The 23506-nt window shown below is 44.2% G+C and overlaps 1 protein-coding gene across 1 annotated transcript; it reads left to right on the top strand.

Moving 5' to 3' along the window:
- The first annotated feature begins 18456 nt into the window (after positions 1 to 18456).
- LOC146811989 (olfactory receptor 4E2-like) lies at positions 18457 to 23114 on the top strand. The gene is made up of 2 exons (XM_085614547.1): positions 18457 to 18464; positions 22187 to 23114. The coding sequence occupies exons 1-2, from the start codon at positions 18457 to 18459 to the stop codon at positions 23112 to 23114; spliced, it is 936 nt and encodes a 311-aa protein (XP_085470673.1).
- Positions 23115 to 23506: the final 392 nt, after the last annotated feature.

Genomic DNA, 23506 nt, shown 5'->3' with positions numbered 1-23506 from the left:
GGGTCTACCTGAGTGGATGTGTGTTACCACAAAGGCACAAGCAGCACATCACAGAAGTCATGGGAGTTTGGATCTTGAAAAAGTGGACCAAAGCACCCAGAGCAATCAAAATGGCAAGAGGACTGCTAGGCAGTCTCTAAGAGGTCACAGGACCAGAGGAAGAGCTCTCCTGAGGTAGCTGCTCTGGTGTCTGAGAAGTCTGGCCTGATCTGGCAGAGCTTCTAAGCGCAGAGGGAACCTCCAGAGTAGAGCTATGCCAAGGGCAAAAGACACACCCAACTCTTGAAGGCCTTAGACTGCAAGCTGCAAGGCAAGAAGAAGGAGATGTCCGTGGCACCCATAGGGTCTACTGGGAAGATGTGCTTTCATCTACTGAGTCCAGGGACCCCAAACCAGGGCAGCCAGGACAATGGTGGTCCCCTAGGTATACAGAGAGTTTATTCTGACCTTAGCATATGACATCCCCTAGCTGGATACCTGGGACAAACCAAAACCAGGGACAGGTTAGTTGCCCATTTCTATTGGCCCCAGATGACTGAAAAAGTGAAGGAGTTTTGTAGATCCAGTGGTATGACAGGAGCACAATCAAAGGCTCCCTTAATTCCAATTCCAGTGGTTAGGACTCCCTTTGAGACAGTCGGGATTTACACTTTTGGTCCCTTTGGCCCTCATAGTGCATCTGGGAACAGTTTTATTCTAGTGATGGTGGGCCATGCCACTAGGTACAGAGGAAATTCCCCTCAGGACTGTCACTGCCCCAGCAATGGCAAAGGCTCTCTTTGATATCTTCACCAGGATAGAGTTTCCTAAAGAGGTTGTCTCTGGTACAGGGACACATTTAATGTCTGCTGAATACCTAAAAGCTATGAGTGATGAATGTTGTGTGAGCTGCAAGTTCACCATTCCCTATCACCCTCAGACAAATGGTTTAGTTGAAAGGTTTAACAAAACTATGAACGGCATGGTAATGAGTATGCCTGAAAAAGTCAGAAGTAGATGGGATGCCCTGTTACCTTGCCTCTTGTTTACCTACAGAGAGGTGCCACAAAAGGGGGTTGGTGTCAGCCCTTGTGAACTTTTATTTGGCCATCCTGTAAGGGATACTGTGAGTCTGGCGAGAAAAGCATGTGAAATACCTCTCAAAGAGCCCAAACAGGACAGAGTGGACTATGGACTGGACCTGCATTTGTGCATGGATGAGTCCATGAAGAAATTATGCAGACATTTGGAGGCCAACCAGGAGCTTATCAAGCAGCCGATTGACCAGACGTCAGTACCAACCAGGTCAGTTGGTGTAGGTGTTAAAGCCTGTGGCTCTCAGAGCCATCTAAGACAAGTGGACTGGGCCCTATCACATATTGGAGAAGAAAGGGGAAGTCACCTACTTGGTAGACTTACTTGGGCACCCCTAGGAGTCCTCCCAGAGTTCTCCATGTCAATCTCCTAAAGCCACACTAGGACAGAGATGACAGGACCATGCTCATTGTCACTGATGGAGGACAGGAGGAGGAAACTGAACCCCTCCCTTGCCATCTGTCAAACAACTGACAAGATGGTTCAGTAGAGGGTGTTGTCTTCTCATACTCTGACTGACCAACAGCAAACTGATTGCAGGTCAGTTTGCTGAGCTCTTTTCTTTGACCCTTGGTTAGACAACATGGTGTACCCCTGATGTGGACAGTGGTGACAGACTCCCTGTCAAAATAAAACATACGGACTGCCAGATTAAGTCAAAGCTTGCATGAATACTGAGGTCAGCAAGATGTTGGATCTGGGGTGACTGAACCTTCTGACAGTTCCTGGACTTGCCCAGTGATACTGGTCCCCAAACCTCACTCAAAAGGTGGAAAACCAGAAATGAGGTTTTGTGTGGATTAGAGGGGATTAAATGCAGCAACTAAAATTTATGCACACCCCATTTCAAGTGCATATGAACTTATTGACAAGCTGGGTGCAGCCAAAATCTTAAGTACTTTCGATTTACCATCAGTGCACTGGCAGATTAGACTCCCCCAGGGAACAAAAGAGAGGTCAGCGTTTTAAAACCCAGAGGACCACTTCCAATGTAAAGTGATGCATTTTGGTCTGAAAAATGCACCTGTCACTTTCCAAAGGTTGGTGAATAGAGTTCTCTCTGGCCTGGACAACTTTAGTGCAGCATATCTAGATGATATAGCTGTCTTTATTTCCACTTGAGAGGCTCACCTGGTCCACATGAAGGTCATTTTACAGACTCAGAATAAGGCAGGCCTAACTATCAAGGCCAGTAAGTGCCAGACAGGGCAGAGTTCTGTTGTGTACTTTGGCCACATTGTCGGTGGAGGTCAAGTCCAGGCTCTCCAACCCAAGATGCAGACCATTCTGGAGTGAGAAGCTCTCAAAACCCAGAGCATTACGTGGCTTGTCTGGGTACTACAGGAGGTTTGTGAAGGCTATGGAACCATTGTAGCCCAATCTATTGAAATTACCTTCAAAAAGCAGCCTAAGAAGGTCATACGTACCACAGGATACCAAAAGGCATTTGACCCCCCCCCTGAAGGAGACCATGTGCTCAGCACCTGTTCTGAAGGCACCAGAATATAGGAAGGAGTTCATTGTCCAAACAGATGCTTCTGAGCATGGGATTGAGGCAGTGGTGTCATAAACTAATTAAAAGGGCAATGATCAACCAGTTGCCTATATCAGCAAGCGACTCCACCCAAGAGAGCAGCATTGGAGCACCATTCAGAGTGAAGACTTTCTTGTGGTTTGGTCCCTGAAAAAGATGAGACCCTAACTGTTTGGTACTCACGTCAAGCTTCAAACCAACTGCATTCCCCTCAGATGGCTGATGCAGAAGAGAGGAGAGAACCCCAAATTGTTGAGGTGCTCCATATCCCTACAGGGTATGGACTTTGCAGTTGAACACTGACCAGGGACTGACTATGCCAATGTTGATGTCCTTTCCAGGTTTTTCCACTTAGACAATGAGAACTACCATGGCATAGGTTAGTTGCTGATCACCTTTCATCTGGGGGGTGGGGGTCATGTAGGAAACGGCTATTTTTGTATGGTCACTTTTGCCCCAGTGCTGTTGGTTCTAACTCTGAAAGTGCTTTGGAGCCTGCTGCCTAGGCCTGCTGCCCAGGCCCCAGTGCAAGTGCTCTCTCCCTAAAACTGATATGTGTGAATTGGTAATTCCAATTGCCCAAAAACTTTAACCCTCTTATAAGTCCCTGGCATATGGTACCAGTAGTACCCATGGCATGGGTGTTAATGGGGTCACCAGGGCCTGAAGCAATGTTTGTGCCGCCCTGAATGACCCAAGTAAACTACTGACAGCAGGCCTGTAATTACATACTGCAGGAGCAGTATAAACTGCTCAAACTCAACTTTACCCTCACCATGTGCTGCAAAGCCAATGTACTATTTTTTATATATGCCAGTTACCCCTAAGGAAGGCCTCCTAAAGCCCAGGAAGCAGGGTTGCTTAAAGTAAAGGCATGGACGTGTAAGTGCAACCTTATATGTCCTTACAGTGGCCTATACCATTAAAGGACACTATAAGTGAAAGATGGTGCATAGAATAACATGGGCTGGCACCCAGGCAAACCCTAGGTTAGCAGCTCCATTATGGTACCACCTAAATATACTGTATTTGGTATTAAACAATGTGCCTCATCACCCCTGACATGAATCTTGTGTAGAGGATGATGTGGCATGCACCCATGTGTCTACCTTAGAAGTTGCCCACCAATTTGCCTCTATTGCGCTCTGGCTGACAGCCCACACTTGCTGCACCTAAGAAAGGAATCTGATCCCGACAAGAGGTGTGAACTCTTCCAAAAGTCAGAAACAATGACATGGATGGGAAGTAGATCTCTCTCTCTGACATGCTTGGCTAATGAAGTGGCAAATCAAGGAGGTGAGCTTCAAAGGCTGCACCACCTGTGATAAGCAACCAGGCTGCCTCACACAGAAGGAAGCAGCCCTCCCTCTGCCCTCAGGGACATTTACACCCAGGCAGGTGGGAAAATAAAATAGTCTGGGTGGGCTGCCTGGTCTGTACACCTGAGGAAGACTTCTGCCATTTTTGAAAGCAGAAGAATAGTGGGTTCTGAGTAGAAATGGTGACCTACACTCCTGGATGTGGTCACTTAAGGGGAAAATTAGCAGCCTGGGCTAGGATCCCTTTGGCTACTTGCGCCCACATCCCTGATGCCCCTAACTGTAGGATTTAAGTGCTATCTCTGACACAAGAACCTCGGCTCTGAGCCAACCTACTCAAAGAGGACAATGAAGAGACCTGAGTTCACAAACCTAAAGAGGGAGACACTGCACTTGTGGCAACACTCCTGGAACTGCATGACCTACACTTGTCCTAGGTTAAAGCTCGGTTCCCCTGGACAGAGGGACCTCTGTGAGAGCCAGAAGCAATCTCAGACTCCCCTGGGCTATTAGCACTAGTCCCCTGCAAACTGCAGGTAAAACAACACTCTGGATCAGAAGAATCGGTGGCCATTGGGCCCTCCGAGAAATCTCCCAAATCCAGATGATCTAGTGCATTGTGGGAACTGTAGAACTGTAGTCCTGCTCTCCACGAAGTTTCAGGCAGCTGGTGCATTCCCTGGGACCACTGGGCATGGAAGTAACTATATGTTGTACTTACTGCTGCCCAGGCTTGTTGGCCGCCAGTCCAGCAACTGACCCCTTTACTTGACCATGCATATAGAGGGAACTCCATACAACTTTAGTCCGACATCAGCAGCAGCGTTGTTGTTGGGATTTTGCACTCTGTTCCCCTGCAGCACTGTGTGAGCGGTAAAAGCAGATCTCCTGCATCTCCTGTTCAGCACCAGGGATAGCCAGGCCAACCCTGCATCAAGGATCCAGGATCCATGGTCCAGGTAAATTTGAACTGACCATCGTGGCTTTGTCTTTAGACTTGTATCATCTTTCCTCTCCTTAGGTTCCATGCAATTCGACCTGCAAGTGACTGATTGGCACTACCACTTTTTCCCATTGACTGCAATGCAAAAGATCTGTAGTATTGAATTGCGGTGATTTATGTTTTCTTCTAAAATCCATAACTCCATTTATATGGATCTGAAAACATTTGTTTTGGTGTCTAAATTAATATAAAAATCTGCTTTATTTGTATAAATTGATGTCGGATTTCTTTCAAGTCGTGTCCATGTTGGTACTCTGGAATGCTTAACACATGCTCCTCTAGTAAAGACTTGGAGGTTTTAGCCACAATACCAGGACTGAGCTAAGGATTTATTATTGTGAATCCAAGGATCATTTTTGGGGTCTGTAAGAGTATTGCATCTTGAAGACTAACCAGCATCACCACATAATACTCTACCTTCCTATACCATGCCACCTCAGTTTGGACCCAGTCATATGCAAATTCGTCTTGATCCTGCTCCAATTAGAATAGTCGAGCCCAAACTGCCAGGCCAGGTCCTCCCTAAACCGGAACAGAAGGTGGTGCGAGAGCCTGTGCTTCCAGACACAGGGAACCGAAGTTGACACTGGACTGGAGCAAGAGAGACCAATGGCACTCCGACAGAGAGAGAGGTAATGTTTCCCTCCGGAGCCGCAGCATGATCATTTGTTTGATTTTTAAAGGGAGAAGCTGCATTCCAATTTTCTTTTCTCCCACAGCCCACTCCCCTCCCTGTATGGGGGTAAAGTCTATGCCACCTGTTTGACTCCGTCCGTGCACGAAACTCCAAAGAAACTCACAGAGTTTTTGGGTGACTCCGCGGAATTCCATGGAGTACAACCCCGCGAGCTCCGCCCACCCCCATTCTTGACCATGCTCCAATGGGAACAGTCGAGCCCGAATTGCCAGGCGAATTCCTCCCTGAACTGGGACAAAAGCAACCCAGGACCAGTTTCAATAAAGTTAGGGCTCATCGGCCAGAGATAGCTTGGTTCCAGTGACACAGTGTGCACGGGTCCCATTTCTGAACATACTGGTCCCACTTACCAACACACTAAAGTATATAAAGAAGTGATGGATGGAATGCTTGAATTAATCTCAGCCACTGGTAATCACTTGGTGCATCAATGTGCCCGGAACTGGAGGGAGGATATCTACATCCTAGAGTATTCATCATATACCCTGCTACTCTGCACCCTTCTATCTTTGTGTTACATATCCCCCGAAAAGTATTGAGAATATATATTAGCTCAAAACCCACTATTGTTTATATCAAATAATGGAAAGGATTGTTCCACTAGGTTTGGAGACATTATAGATCCAAAAAAGCTGTTATAAACATTTCCTAACACAATTGTGTCAGCGTTCTTGGAACACAGTTCTAAAGTCAAAATATTTAGATAATTGGACATTCGGTACCTAATGCTAAAAACAATAATTAACATTGGCTTTCAATGCTAATGCTCTAGTGTTCAGGATGGGTGGGGACTCGGGGAGACGACTCGGATCAGGAAGCACTGGACGCAGACAAGTAAGTAGGGCTGGGGGCCACTTTCAGGGAGGAGAGGTCGCTTTCGGAAGGTGGGGTCTGGGTACTTTTAGGAAAGGGGCAGGTTTTTAGGGCTTATGGAGGAGGTTGGGGTACTCTTAAGAAGGGGCAGGTTTTTAGGGCTTAGAGAGGGGGTCGTGGTACTGTTAAGAAGGGGCAGGTCTTTAGGGCTCAGGGTGGGGTAAGGGGGTTGGGATACTTTAAATGGCTGGGTTTAGGGTGAGTTTATTTTAGAAAGGGGTGGTTTTAGGCCTCATGGCAGTGGAAGTGGTTGGGGTTGTTTTGGACAGTGTGGGGGTAGGGGTAGTGTATGTTAAGGGGCAGGGTTTTAGTCCAGAGCGGAAGGACAAGGAGTAGTTTTTCAGTGCAGGTTTCGGGCCTTAGGGCAGGGGGCTGGCAGGTAGGGATTTGGTAATTTAGGGCTTAGAGTGGGGAAGGGGGGTCGGAGTAGTGGCGAAGTTAACCTTACATACCCACTTACCAGCAACATGCCTTTACAACAAATTTTAATAGTAAAGGCATGCTTGGTAAAGGAATGTGTGGTTAAGAAGCATTCGTGGTTCGGGCAGCTAGGTAGAGGCACACGTGGTTTAGACATGCATGCCTCCACATACAACCACATAAACAATAGGATAAAACACTTGTGGATTGTATATGTCACCCGAACCCCAAGATACTAAAATAGAACTATATTACAGTGGACACTAATTAGAATTAGAATTATTAGGTTTTGTTTACCTTTTTATGAATAAATTGCTAATAAAACAATGGACAATGGCGGGCTGGAGTTGATTCATGCAATTCTGTAGCGGCAATGTTTATCGTATAGTTATGGATTTACACATTTGCCCCATAACTTGCCATATCATTTTTCATAATTTGCAGATTTCACCACAAATATTGTTTGTATCTCTAATAGATTATATTAATACACATTTCTATTTATCTGTCTATCTGCCTATCTATCTATCTATCTATCTATCTATCTATCTATCTATCTATCTATCTATCTATCTATCTATCTATCTATCTATCTATCTATCTATCTACCTATCTATCTATCTATCTATCTATCTATCTATCTATCTATCTATCTATCTATCTATCTATCTATCTATATCCCTCTCTCTCTCCATATTAGGATAATGCATGGAATATTAACATAAGACAAAAGTAGATGTATCATGCAAAGTGGTTCCAACTGAAAATGATAATCTGATGAAAATTACACCTGCTGTCACCCTCTTAGGAGCTGTTATTCTGGCTCCACGCATAACTTTTGCCAAAGAAACCTAACTCTTTGGTAACTTTGTCCTACAATGACACACTACACAGTGTGTCACTGCAACAACATACATCAACAATGACACACTACACAGTGGGTCACTGCAACAACATACATCAACAAGTACTCTTCTTGCAAGATTTTAAAGCACAGAAGTGGACAACAGTATCTCATCAATCGTGTCCTTTCTTCTGCTGATTGTGTAGTGGACAACTATTGTACTTCATGTATGGCATTCTTTGTCCCACAAACACCATAATCACCTCTTCAGAGTTTAACAATTCAGCTTATCCCAAGCTAAGATGGTGTGGTGATATCCTGTCACAGCTGTTTATGGGCTAACTGTGAGCAATTAACAAGGCCTCAATGTAAAGAGTGTAACTACATCACATTGTTTGTTGAACCAAACAGCCTCACCCTTATTGGTATAACCCTACCCCATGTGATGCATGTAATGTGACACGCTTGCAGCCTGACTAGGATGCAGATGAGGGGCCTGAAACACAAATGCTTGAAATGGCTGACTATTTTGATTGTCAGTGCCTTGGTATGTGCAGATTCTGTGTGTGGCTCACCTTTGCTGACACCTGTTTTGTGAAGTGAAAATTAAATTGTCCATTTGAATTCTATGTTAGGACCAGAGGCTCAGGCTATGCGTCTCAATTTTTACTTCACAATGTATAGTTAACAACAACAATTACACTTCCCATGAAACCATTCAAGCGATCAGGACCATCATGGCCTTATATCTGCTAGTGACACATGATCCCTCTTATTTCTTTGCTGCTGCAGCCAAGAGTTAAATCACTGTTGCTATCCTGTTCTATGGTTGTGATATAAATCTTCTCACAGATTTACCCTACATTTTAATATACTACTTAATTAAACGGAATCTGTGAGGAGATTTGAACACTCACAATTGCTTTATAGCCTTAAAAAAATCCAGGAGGACGAAACACGTGTCGCCTGCAGTATTTTGGACCCTCACTTTAAGGTAAAGGAAGAACTAAACTTCAGTGGACTGGATTTATTCTCTAACAACGGCCTTTATCATTCGAAACGAGTTGGACTTCAAATGATTCAACTATTGTGGGCTTGAGTGCTTGATGTTACTTTGTTCATTGAGAAGCCAGCAGGGCATGCCCTGTGGGTAAGTCCCAATATAACAGCTTATTATTTTGTACCTCGTCTTCAAGACTGCATTTTTTTAGCTGTTCAAGCAAGTCTGACTTTTGACTACTGGGCTTGAGGTAGTGAAAGTACTAAAATGGAGAAGCGTAAGGTTCCGGGATCCAAAGATACTGGCATCAAATTTACAAATAGTACCACTTTGGATTCCTTTTTGGCCCGAGAAGTAGGAGTCATCACCACTGAGATTGACTTGGCTGAACGCAGGTTATCGCTGGATGTAGGGGGGGGTCTGGCAATATGCTAAGGGCTGCATCAACACATGATTTATAGACTGCCCCTCCAGTCCAGCAATGTGAGGAGAATAATAAAAACTTCTCTAACATCTCTCTAGTGGAATGCCCCCAGGACAGGATTGCATTGGAAATTCCTAACAATAGCATTTGCTTACCCTTACCTAAAAGAAAGCAGCAAGCAAAACGCATTAGAACAGCCAAGGGCCCCAAAGGTCCCTCTTATCCACAAATGAATCAGGATAGCACTGCTAGCCCAGAGTAAACGAGTGCTGTAAATATGAATTGGAACACTGTGCTTGGCAAAATCAAAGACATCATTTCGCAAAGTATTGCCTCCCTGATTGAAAGATTGTCTGCATTGGAGTCAGTTATTACACTACTGACGAAAGGGACTGAGCCTATCAAGGAATCTATTAACTCCCTTTATCCTACGGGACCTAAGTTTCTGGGTGCGAACGCTTTCATTGGTAAAGAGACTCTATCCCAACGCCCAATTCTTGAAGCCCCGGATATTTGTGTTACTAAGCCACCCCAGCTGCTCTCCCAACTTCTGGTACTCTGGTATTGCAGCCTCCAAGGAATATAATGGGAGGGGAAAGGAGTTCTAGTAGAGATCCAGATCGAATGCAGTTAAGGGCAATAGGGGGAGGGGGGTTCAATGAGAAGTAGGGTCTCCTTGTCTAAATGTACCCCATGATTGCTGTCCCTATGTAGCAATTTTTACAGGGGTGCTAATACTACGGAATCTACTGTTCAACTAAAAAACTAAGTATGTCATTGGTTAGCCAAAAATGCGCATTTTAACTGCAAGAACTGTGATGATATTTTATTTGTTAAGAGGATTGGGTGGATTGGACCTATGTCCAAAACCCAAGAGGGGGATTGTGCTGTAATGAACTGTAGCTCCGATTCATTGTCTATTAAGGGTACAGGTATCAATATTCTCCCCCTTGTTTTTTTTTTATCGATGCCTGCAGCCTCATTTTCCAATGAGGGCCAGCATAAAACATTACCCTCCTAGGTAACAGCCTATCCCTACTGCCAATGTCGTACTAGTAAATTACCCATTAAGACTACACCCTTTAACGTGTTGGGACCATCTCTGAGAGTCCTTAACTGGAATATCGCTGGCATAAGTGATAAGATGGTGGAACCAGAATGGTTTAATTTTTTCACTCACTTTGACATTATTATGCTCCAGGAAACCTGGGCCCAAGTGCCAGTTGACTGGAATGGCTATGAAAGCTTAAAAGGAGCAGCGACCCCCTCCCCTGGTCATAGGACACGAGGTGGGATAACCACCCTGGTTCGTCTTTCCAAGCAATTAAGGGTTTTTCTAGTTTCTCTGAGGCACAATGGGATACAGATTTTATGGCTGATCATCTCTACATATTTTCATCTTTTCCTGGTGCATTTCTACAATTCTATCTGTGATTCTGGGTGTCAGATTGAGGCTCTTTTTGAAGCAGCAACTTCTTTTGAGGCTAGATTTATGCCTTTTTAAAATCTTTTAACATCATAATAGGTGGGGATTTTAATGCTAAATTAGGAGTTAATCCAAATAATTGTAACACCTTTGTAGCTGATGATTCTCTGATTAGTGATTAAGGCTCTGATTAAAGGGGTTGCAAACTACTGGATGCACTTGGTCAGGCCGGCTAAAGAAATGTTATGCCTAGGGTGCGCGCCTCGTCCAGGCAATTGCCCACTTTAGTGGGATTGGGAAGGAACTATTATTGACTATGTTTTCATATCAAGGTCACTTGATGACTATGTCAGCCCAGAGATGGTACATGAAACCTGTTTTAGCGACCATAATCCAATAGGAATTAGGCAAGGAGTAAACGCCACATTGGGCACAAACACCGATCCAGGTCTGACCAGTGTAACTGTGAAAGACAGGGGACTTAAGGGTGAAGTGGTGCAACCTCGCAATCCCAACCCTGACTAACTCTGTAGTTAGTTCCAATTTAGCTATTATCATGGAGCCCCTATTAGCTCTTGAAACATCACCTGCCACAATTTTGGAAGCTTTTGACCAATTAAATAGCTCTACTAATATCATTATGAGGGATATGTTGCCCCCCTTGCCCCCCTGCTTCCCCCCCGTTTCCCCCCCCATAGAGGCCCCTTGTTGGGGTTCTTCGGCATGGCGCACACCGGACGCTGATACATCAGCGGGGTGAGTTTGCCATAGAGCGGCACTTAGGTTAGTGGTTTTGTTGGGATAGGGTCGGGGGAGGGTTATTGTGGGTGGGGGGAGAAATGGGTATTGCAATAGATTGCATTTATTGGAATCGTTCCTAGCTGCCTGGGTTAGCAGTTTGCTCATTTCTACTATAAGACATGTTGTATTCTTTGTGAACTGCTGGTACTCTTCGAATGTTGGGATACAACAAGTGAACATGATGTCTTCCAAAGGCCTTTTGGTAAGGCTTTCAACAAGCTTACTACTAGTACTATGTAATTGTGAATCATATGTGATACTCAATAAAAATATTTTCCAAAAAAAATAAAAAATGAGGGATATGTTGAGCAAACATAGGGGGACAAAATTGGACTGGTATGATAAAGCATGCAGGCCAGCAAGAACGTGCATGTGGCTCTGAATATTAAACCTCGCAATCAGGAAACTATCAAACAAGCAAGAAGAACATACAAATTAGCTATTGGGAAGCGGAAAGGTGAGCTTAAAGAGGCCTGTTGGGAACGGTTGGTGTCTACTTGTACCACTGGGGACTCTATGGGATTTTTGGCAGTAGTCGATGGAAGACAGCCCAATGTGGCCGTTCAGGATGACATTAGTTCTTCTATCTCCCCAGCTCATTGGGTGGCTCACTATCATGGGATCTATGCTCTGGATACAGTTATGCCCGTAGCCATGGATAAAGATAGTGGCTTGTACCCACTTGAGATCCAGTTTGATCCTGAGGAGGTTCATGCAGCTATTATCGGCAACCTTTCCAAAAAAGCCCCTGGCCCAAATGGGATGCCTATGGAATTATTTAAGGCAGAACCTCATCTATGGGCCTCTGTTTTGACTAATGTACTTAATGCCATGGCCCAGATAGGCCTACCCCGTCTTGGAAATCTGCTACCATAGTTCCAGTCTTCAAAAAGGGGAATAGGCAGGATCCCACCTGTTACAGACCAATCTCTCTGTTAAACTCAGTAGTGAAGGTGGTAGGTCGTATAGTCTTAAAGTGTGTAGAAGCCTGGGCCCAAGCCAATGACAGTATTTGCCCTGTCCAATTTGGATTTAGGGAAGGTATGGGCGCGCTGGAACAATGTATGAACCTCAACCTCTTGATAGATAAATATGTAGTGGCAAAAAGGGGTCAATTTTTCTTGCATTTGTGGACTTCAGCAGCGCCTTTGACTGGGTAAACAGGTCAAAGCTCTGGGACACTCTGGGTGTATTAGAACTACCTTCCAACCCGGCCAACTCCTTAGTGCCCTACATGTGGAAGTAAAGGCTTGTGTCAACTATGGTATGGAGGAGGAGTGTGCCCAAGCATTTAGTCTCCCACGGGGGTAAGGAAGGGTTGTGTGATGGCGCCAATTTTTTTTGTATATATAATTAGCTTGAATACATGTCTGATAGACAAACGGGTTGACCTGCCCAAGATGAAGTCAGTTAGTGTGCCCTCCCTGCTTTATGTTGATGACGCAGTGTTGATAGCTAGAATGGCAAATGTGCTAAAGCTATTGGTTGATCTCTTAGTTGATTTTATGGATGACTTGGATCTTGACACAAACATCTCTAAAGCTGACGACATGTTTGTTGGAGGAAGACCGCAAAAACTAGACATTAAGGCGAAAACAATCACTAGGGTCCCCACTTTTCCATATCTGGGAGTGTCTTTTGACTATCAGAACAATTGGCTTACTTGCATATCTAACCAATGCTCCAAATTTAGTCAAGCTTGGAGCGCTCTGTTTAGATTTTCCTCGTTGATAGGCAGCAAACCCATTCTGCCCCTACTGCAAATTAAAAAAAATGAAATGCCTCTCCGTACTGACTTACGGTGCGGCAACTTCGGGGTACCATAACTGCAAGGTAATCCAGCAGGAAGAGGACTGGTTTTGTAGAAAATTATTGGGCCTGGGTATAAATAGTGCATCCTTTTTTATTTATGAAGAATTGGGATTGGAGTATGTGGAGGATCAGGTTTAATTTGCCCAATCGTTACTTTGGATCCAGTATGATGTGACGAGAGATCGAATTTTAACAAGAGTGTGATTGAGGATTGTCTCTAGTGTATGTACGGCCACAAGATACCATGGTTAAATTATAATAAAACTGTTGCTCGCTCCCTAGACTGTATGGACCTTTTTAATAGGTCACAGTCTCTTAAAAAAGGAGATCAGAGCCTTCTTAAGGTACGATTTTTAAACCACCTGAAGGATGAGAGGGAAGCCAGGGCACTGGAAAAACATACTAATGGATCCTTCTTGCTCCTGATAACTGTAAAAGGCACCAAACCGTACCTCACAGCCATTAGACATCCCTGGGACAGATCATTACTTTCAAAATTTCATTCGGGCTCAATCCATACAATGATCTGTTCCCCCCGGGTCAGTAAGATCCCCATGCACTTTTAACTTGTCCTTGTGATGGCTGCTCCCCCCAAACCCTGATACACTTAGTTTTATTTTGTAAATTGTATGAATTTTTTGTGTGAAAAGTATTTAATATCACTTTTAAAATATATGGGTTTTGTCCAATTTCGTCATGCCTTATTACATTTACAGCTATTACCTGATCATGTGGTGGCACTGGCGGTTACAGACTAGCTAAAAGGAGCTCTATATTGGAATAAAATTATGTGCTCCTAACTTACAATGATTTGACAGATAGGTTGGTTTGTTCACCCCTAAATTGTAACTAATGTTTATAGAATATGCAATCTGCCCGTACTATGGTGGATTGTATATTTTAATGTTTTGAATGTATTTATGTGGTTCTTATGCTTTTATCTTTTATGATTATGATGTATAATCAAATAAAGATTTATTACTACTTACTACTTCACTTTGTTGGAAGCACGCTGAGATTGCAGCTGTACAATACAGGCAGTTGAGGTCCTGGAGTCCTCCTGAGTTTGAATTGGCCTCCTTGCTTTTAACTGGTGCAATTTGGAAAAACTGCTTCCAACCATGCCCAGAGACAGCTCCTCCGCTAAAGTGGAGGAGAGCTGCTCTGCTGCTCTCAGACCAGGTAAAACTAAAACTAAAATGATAACATTGTTATTATCATTTTATTTTTTGGAGCCTCAGAGCTGGTTTAGGTTGGGGTGGAGCTGGTGCCACAGGGGGAAGAGTGGTTCTTGCACTTGAATGCGCATGACTGTTTGACAGGTCACCTTGGGCCGACCAAACCATAATCGCACTTAGCATATCCTCCACTGGGCTGTAATACACAGCCTAGGTGAAGAACATCCCTAGGCTCCCGGTGCCCGTCCGAGCGCCGAACCACAGCGCTCAGGCCAATCACAATGTTGCATTGCAGCATTGTGATTGGCATAGGGGAGCCTGTGTGCTTCCGGGACTCATCAGCAAAGCAACAACCGAGGAGAGGAGGCAGGCATGAGGAGGTAAGTGTTTTTTTAAATATATTTTGTCACCCCTGTCTCTCTCCCGCCCCACCACCTCATTCCCTGCCAGCCGTCACTGACCATATCCCATTCAGCTGAGACTGGTGGGGCTGTATAATACTATTAAAGGCTTTCCTGAGGAGTGTGTTTTCTCTGATTTCAGTTCCTTGATCGGCGTGGGGCTGCTCCCCCTTACTGTACTTGTGGTACAACTCCCCACACTGAATCCACGAGGTGTATCACTGTGCATTTATTATCTAGGTCAGAGGCCTCTGACATGGAGGAGTTTGTTATACTGATGAAGAGTATTATAGGGGAAAAGAGCTAGTGGAGGCTATTGATAATTCGGTGCAACAATCTGTATACACTGTGTTTTCAGCTGCACTTCAACACTTCACTTGGTGGATAAAACATTACATGGAACATTTGCCACTGCTTGAAAGGACTTTTTGGCTGTCCAGCTGCGATGATTCTGTGCCTGCATGTGGTAAAGCTAAGGGAAAAAATGACAAGTGGCCCCATTGGAAAGCTTTTGACGAACTTTCTGGATCTTTTATGTTGGACCATGGCTATAGTGCTCGACAGCCAGAGAATGCTGTCTCCAGGTCTTCTTCTGGCAAGAGTTCTAATGATTTGGATGCTTTGTCTGCCCATTCAGACAACTCCTATAAATCTCAGGATCTCTTGTTGTCCATGCATAAAAATGACAAATCCTCCGCCCCACTTTCCAAAGTGTCTGCTGAGGTTGTTGAGACTTTTAGACTGCCGTCCTTTGATCTGGATGAAACTGTGCACTCCTGATTGTCCTATTGGATTGCTATTCCTGCAGTGGCTTAATACATGCAGTGCTGGCTTAAAAGGTGCTTTGCTTCATTTCAGTTTTTTTTGCAGTCCCATTTTTCTAGCAGACACATGGGGAGGATGTTACAGGTTGGTAAACAGGTTGGTAATGAGCTTTTACGGAATTCAAAGGTAACTTCCTCTACAGGCATTTCAAGATGGAGGGTACCCACCTTTTGAGAGATTAGCTTCAAGAGAATAATTGGATGGTTGATTTGGAAATAAAAGATGCATATCTGATCGTCCCAATCTTTGCCCTGCACAGGAGGTTTCTACTGTTCCAATGGCAGAACCTCTGGTTTGAGGATGCTGTGCTTGCCTTTGGTCTGGCCTCAGCCCCTTGGTGATTCACCAAGGTGATAAAACCAATTATGGAAACTCTGAGATCCAGAAGAGTTATATTGATCGACTATCTGGACAATCTGATTCTGATGGCTCAGGACAGGGCACTCTAAATGACCTATTTGGGCTGGACAATTCATTTTCAACAAGAATTGGGGGTTATGGTAAACAACAGCAAGTCTGTGTTGGATGTGTCACAGTGTATCACATTTTTGAGATTTCGAGTAGATTCAGAGATGGCTAAATTGTTACCAATCCAGAAGATGAAGGACATCAAAAAGGAGATATGTTTTGCTTTGAAAAAGATATCCTTGCAGGTGACAGCCAAGTTTTTGGGTCTCTTAGTGCTGTCGATCCAGACTATTTAACAGAGACCATATATTACAGGGTCCTTAGGAGACTGAAGAACAATCACCTTCAAAAGGGCCTGGTCTATGCAAACTGTATTCTATTTTCTTGAGAGGCCAAGGTGGAAATATCTTGGCTGCTGAACTACATTGAGGAGTGGAACAGCAGGGAAATTCTTGGTTCCCAGCCAGAGATCATAATCAAGTTAGATGCCAGTAGATAGGGAGTCAGCTGTGGCCCAGTCCCTACCAGCGGTCGCTTATCAGCAGGGGAATTGTGGCTCCATTTCAATTGAATGGATCTGTTAGTGGGCTCCTTTGCTATCAAGACCTTGTCTCCACACAAGGCAAGTTCTTGCATTCTTCTTCTGATGGACCAAGTGTTTATGGTTTTTACATCAACAAGTTGGAAGGGACAAGGTCACAGAGGCTAGTGGAGTTTGCCATAGATTTTGGCACTATTCCCTTCAACACAGGATCTCAATGATGGTTGAGCAGTATCTCTCAGGACATAACAATGTCAGAGCAGATTAGAACTGCAGATATTTGTAAGATGTCAGCAACTGGAAGTTGCATCTACTTGTATTTCAGTACCTTTGTCTTTGAGGTCAATGCAAGATCAATCTCTTTGCATTTTATCTCAACAATCAACTGGAGAAAATGTTCAGTTGGCGGCCAGATTCGGGAGCCCTGGTGACAGATTCTTTCCTTCAGGTTTGGAGTGGAGCTGTACAGTACATCTTCCTTCCCTTCATGATGATTCTGAGAGTTAAGGCTCAATTGGGCAGATAGAAAGCAGATTTGATACTGGATGCTCCTTTGTGGAAGGCACAGCCTTGGTTTCTGACTCTTCAAGAGTTTTTGTGTGACCCTCTGGTACACATTCTTTTGTTTCCAGAAATGTTTTCAGACCCAGTGCTGTCCTGTCATCCACTGGTGTTAGCAGGGAGTCTTGATCTCATGGGTTGGAGACATTCAGGAGTCATTGGCAAATGCCTGGCTTTTCAGAACTAACTAACTACTCAATCTGTGTCAGTAACCTTAAACACTATACTTCAGCCTCGACAATATTGGAACGTTGGTGGGATGAACACCAAGTGGAGCCAATGGGAGCAGAGATGTAGTTTGTGTTGACTTTGTTGTCATCATTGGCTTCTGAGAATTTAGCAATAGGTCAGTTAACAACTTTTGATCGGCCATCTCCGCTGGTCATTCTCACATTGAGGGCACGGAAGGTATTTGTTTGTCTAACCCACCAAACCATGGTATTCCTGTTTATGGAATGTGGTTATAAACATCTGACAGAATTGGCCTGATAATTTTGATCTTTCTCTGAAGCAGCTGTATGTGAAGCTGAGAATGCATGTGTGCTTGATTTCATGCAGGAGGGTATTAGATGTGGGAACACTAGATTTAACAGGTAGAGTTTATTCTCCTGAAAGGGGATAATTTCTAATTTCCAGACATACAAAGGCCTTTCAAAAAGTGTATCTTATCCGTGTTTCCTGAATAAGCCCAAACTGTGTCTCATACAATGTTTGAAGGCACATGAGGATTGTACGAGAGAGCTTAGAGTGCCTTCGACAGGACCACTTTTGATTGCTTTGCAAAAACCTTTTCAAACCCTCATGTCATCTACTTTGGTGAGGTGAGTCAAGTGGGTTATTGCTGAGGCTGGAATTAATGTAAGTAGGTTTTGTGCACATTCGGGTGACAGAGCCCATTCAACAATGTTATGGCACAGGGACAATGTAGAAGGGGCGCTAGCGAAAGAGATGAATATAAGATGCAGTAAAAGGGACGAATTAATGCAGGAAGATCTGGAGATTTGGGCAGAGACGCTGGCAGCATTTCAGGACATGGAAGGGGATGTATCGCACTCGGGGCGAAGACACAGAGCACTAACAGTGGTACACAACACCACAATACATGGGTAGAAGGAGAAAAGTATAGAGGGGTGGACACCATGGCTAAAGAGGGTAGCTCTGATAAGGGAGGGCAGTAGGGGGCCATGGACGATTGAGCGTCTCCGGTATTTACACCTTTAATAAAAATGGATGCAGAATATGTAAATCCCTGTAAGGGAGGTGTAGGAAAGTGCCGTTTTTGGATGGTCATCCCCCACCTTTTGCTCCAATGGTTATGACTCTGTTAGTACACTGGAGCCTGCTGCACAGGCCCCAGTGCCAGTGCTCTCTTCCAAAAACTGGTATGTGCAAATTGGCAATCCCAATTGACAATGACGTTACCCCCATACGTCCCTAGTATTTGGTACCAGTAGTACCCAGGGCATGGGTGGTGAAGGGGTCACCAGGGCATGCAGCACAGTCTCCACCACTCTGAGTGACCCAAGTGAACTTCTGACAGCAGGCCTGCAGGAGAAGTGCAAACTGATCGAACTCAACTTTGCCCTCACCAGATGTGGAAAAGTCATTGCACTATCTCTAGTATATGCCATTACCCCTAAGGAATGCCTCCTAAAGCACAGGAGGCAGGGTGTCTTAAATCAAAGGTGTGGAAATGTAAGTACAAGCTTATATGACCATATAGTGCCCTTTCCACTTAAAGGACACTATAAGTGATGGACAGTCCATAGGATAACATGGACTGGAACCAGGGCAAACCTGAGGTTGGCAGCTTCCTTATGGCACTGTATAAATATGTCATGTTTGGTATCAAACTCCGTGCCTTATCACCCTTGACACAAATCTCAAATCTCTGGCATGCACCCAGTTGGCTACCTTAGAGGTTGCCCACTTGGTTGCCCAGCTTCTCTGTTCTCTGGCTGGCAAGCCCGTGTTTCTCACATTTGGAGCAGTCCAGACAGGAATCTGACTCCCTACCAGGCAGTGTGATCACTCCCAGGAGTCAGGAACAAAGGCTAGGGCAAGAAGGCGGTCCCACTTCCCTCATCCCAAGCAGGCTAGTGAAGTGGCACATCAAGATGGTGAGCTTCAAATGCTGCACTGCCTATGAAATGCATCCAGGCTGATTCCCAGAGGAGGTAACAGCCCTGCCACAGGCACATTTGCACCCAACAGATGGGAAATTCGTTAGGCAAGGAGGTGTACACCCCTAAATGTCTAGCCACACCTCAAGGGGAAGCACCTTGGTTTGTACACTAAAATTAGATTTCTGCCAGCTTTAGGAGTGGCAGAATAGGGGGCTCAGGATAGGAAAGGTGACCTACACCCCCGGGATGTGGTCACCTCAAGGGCGCATTAGCTGCAGGGACTAGCATTCCATTGGCTACTGGCTCCCACGCCCCTAACTCCCCTAAATCTAGGATTTATGGGACACCCTTGGCACGATAACCTCAGTTCTGAATAACCTGCATCCAAGAGGACAGAAGAAGAGTCACGTGTCAGCGACAACATAACTTGCACCAAGCAAAAGAGGAATACCCTGCACCGCAGGCAACTACCTGATTGAAACTTGTTCTAGAATATCTCTTGGTTCCTCCTGACAGAGGGGCCCGGGAGGAAGCCTGAAGCACCCTCAGACTCCCCTAGTCTAGTGGCACTAGTACCCTGCAAACTGCAGGTAAAACAATGCCCCGGATCAAAGAATCGCTGGCCACCAGGCTCTCCAAGGGATCGCCCAAACCCAGATGGTCTAGTGCATTGTGGGAACTGTAGTCCTGCTTTCCACAAAGTTACAAGCATCTACTGCATTCCCTGGGACCGCCAGACATCAAATTTGCTTTCTGCCCCACTTACAAATGCCAAAGCATGTTGGTCACTAGTCTGGCATTCAACGCTACACCTACAGGGAACTCCAACTGATGTCCATCTGACATCATCAGTAGCCCAGTTGTTGTATTTTTGCATCTGTTTCCCCCAGCACCATTTCTGCGGTAAAAGCAGCTCTCCCACAGCTCCCGTTCAGCACAAGGGACAGCCAGGACAACATTGCACCGCGCTTCACAGGCCAAGAAAATTGAACTGACTGTTATGGTTTGGTGCTGGGACCTGCATCATCTTTACCCTGCAAGGGTGTTGGATTTCACCTCAAGTCGTGGTAATTACTTATCGTCCATGGTGGTGCAATGCTTCAAACATGTTCCTCTAGTAAAGCCTGACTGCTCTTTGCCATACTACCAGGACTGAGCTGAGGATTTATTATCCTTTTCCCTCCCAGATGTTTATGTTAGTTTTTACGGAGTAGTGGCTACTGCACCTCTCTTCTGCTTTAAGAAACAACTAGAAGAATGAGTAGTATTTTCCTGTAAAATATGGTTTGTTCATGAACATTGTTCAAGTGATGATGAGGACCCCATTCATATGGCCTGGAGATGTTGTTTTATTGGTGGTGCAACGATTCTGAATGCAGACCCTTCTGAGAAATATTTTCATGTTAAGGGAGGTTCCAGACCTCTGTAGTAGTTTGGCACTGTTTGAAGTGCTCAGACTTTCTTCTTTGTTGTATTTGTGATCCTATTTAACTACTAGGTTTCTTTCCTTCATTGTTGCGTGATTTTGCAAAGGAAGAGGAGAGATGATGGTGTCTCCAGCGGCTTTCTGCCATGTTGGTCTTGGTTGGTTGAATGGTTTCATGAGAAGGGTAGATTGTTGTCTTTAACTGTTTTTACTAGCTATTGGACATTTTTCAGTAAAGATTGAAAAGTATAATCCCCGCCTCTTGGTCCTTAATAGAATTGAAAAATGTTCACATGGCAGTGAAAAAACATTACATTTTTTATCCTCATTGTCCTAGATATTCTTATAAAATAGCTCATGTGTGCACATGGTACCTCTAAATTGCAGTCCTTTGCTGACTCCGTTTAGAATCACTGTTTTGAGGCATTTGATTTGCCATGCGGTGCTGTAAAAATTGACAAAAGGATGGAATCATACTTTCAACTTCTCCAAAACTCTAGAAACATATTGAGACAGGCCACTACACCAATGGCTATATTACAAGTATCTAGAGTGCAGGTAAGGAAAAAGAGTTACAAGTGTGGTCTTTTGGTGACTCTTGAATTTGCTTTATATGTGTAGGTTACACTCAGACAATGCCTTATTTGAAGAAATGAGTAATATGTCCTTCCACGATCAAATGAGGGATGAAATCAGTTGATTTTTTTGTATTCTATGTACTATTCTGCATCATGTACACATCTGTGAAAAAGCCTTTTCTGATGCCCTTCTGGCACTACACAAATTGAACTAAACATAAATGAACAGTTGCATGCATGCATTGTCACCCTACTATAGTCACCTTCAGAAAATACATGGTTGGAATGGATTAAGGCCATTCGCAAGAGACCACATGGTCCAGTCATATGCCTATTTTATATACCTGAGTCTGGCCTGGGTTCCTGATCATTGCCATTCCAGGCCCTTTGGTTACATATCAGAATTATGAATTGGTATAGAAGCCTGATAGAGATACCATTTCCTAGTTTATGCTCGGCATGGGACTTGAGGGGGCTCCTGGTCAATGGGCTGTTTCTTAAAAAGAATGCTCTCTTGCTCACAAAGCTATACCCCATGGATATGGAAACAGAATGCATATACGTGCAAGCCACCATGGGGGAAAGAATGGGAATATGAAACATCACACCTCTGTGATTTATTTGGATAAAGATAGTGTATCCATGATTTGTGTGCTATTTATGAACCATAGAGTTTCAAATGGCAAGCATGGATTGACAAGCAATGACAAATGCCATTATGCAGTACATTCAGGGACCCTAATATTAATGAATAAGTAGAAAAGCTGTAATTCTTACTGTCAATGTTTTGTGTGGCTGTATGCTAGAATTATTCTTGTGCTTTTGTTCAATAAATGTAATTTGTTATGCCATACTCTTATTAACATTGCATTCTTATTTCGCTGCAGAACTTCCAAATTTGAATCAAAATCCAAGCACCATGGTGAATGAAACTGCTGTAGAAGACTTTCTGCTTTTAGGTTTCTCTAAAAACAAAAACCTGGAGATCTTGCTTTTCTTTGTTTTTCTGATATTCTACATTCTAACGTTGCTTGGAAATCTACTTATCATTGTGACAGTAAAAGGAGACTCATCTCTTCACTCACCCATGTACCATTTCCTCGGTAACCTGTCTTTTGTTGACTTGTGCTACCCATCGGTCTCTGCCCCTAAGATGCTTGTGAACTTTTTATCTGAGGCAAAAAGCATCACTTACAATGGATGTATGTGTCAAATATTCTTCTTCCACTTCTTTGGCTGTGTGGAGATTTTCATCCTTACTGTCATGGCTTTTGATCGATATGTGGCAATATGCAATCCTTTGCGTTACACCACCATCATGAACAGGCGAATTTGCAGCTTACTGGTATTTGCTTGCTGGGTGGGTGGAGCAGTGCACTCCACAGCACAGGTTCTTTCAATGATGACCTTGCCATTTTGTGGACCAAATGAAGTTGACCATTTCTTTTGCGATATCCATCCCTTGCTTACCTTGGCGTGCACAGACACTTTCATTATTGGAGCCTTGATTATATCCAACAGCGGACTGATCTCACTGGTGTGTTTTCTCATACTGATCATTTCTTACACATTGATCCTGCACACTGTAAGAGGACGTTCAACTGAAGGGAAGCGTAAGGCCCTTTCTACATGTGGTGCCCACCTTACTGTTGTTACTATATTTTTTGGACCTTGTGTCTTCATTTACCTGAGGCCCGCTACCACATTTTCATTTGATAAGATAGTTTCAGTTTTCTATGCTGTTATAACACCAATGCTTAACCCTATCATCTATACTTTGCGTAACGCAGAGGTGAAAGTAGCCATGAAGAAACTTGTGAGCAGAAGAATATGCTTTTCATAAAATAGCACAATGTGGAAATTGTGTATATCTGCCATGTAACTTGCATATAAGATATTACATATATCAAGAGAGAGGGACTCGGAGTGCATAAGGTCCAGCACACACGCACTAATTAGGTAATCATGATCACCAAGGTATGCACTTCCTAGTGAGTACAGATTTGTCTGCTTCGGTCAGTTAAGTGCCACAGAGTCAGCATTGCTCTGCAGGAACAAATGCCCTTGCATACCTAGATAGGTGTCATGCTTCATCATTGGGCTTTTGCTCCACATCGGGCTATTACTGCAATGCCCGACAGGCACCCTCAATGGCGGCTCTTTACCCGAGATCTTCATAAGCCAAATGGTGAAGTGTGGGTGTGTGGGTAAAATAGTAGATTAGTCTATTTTAAG

This window comes from Triturus cristatus, chromosome 7 (genome assembly GCF_964204655.1).
Source record: "Triturus cristatus chromosome 7, aTriCri1.1, whole genome shotgun sequence".
Taxonomy (NCBI): Eukaryota; Metazoa; Chordata; class Amphibia; order Caudata; family Salamandridae; genus Triturus; species Triturus cristatus.
The sequence above is the reverse complement of the archived record's forward strand: the minus strand, read 5'-3'. Positions and strand labels throughout refer to the sequence as shown.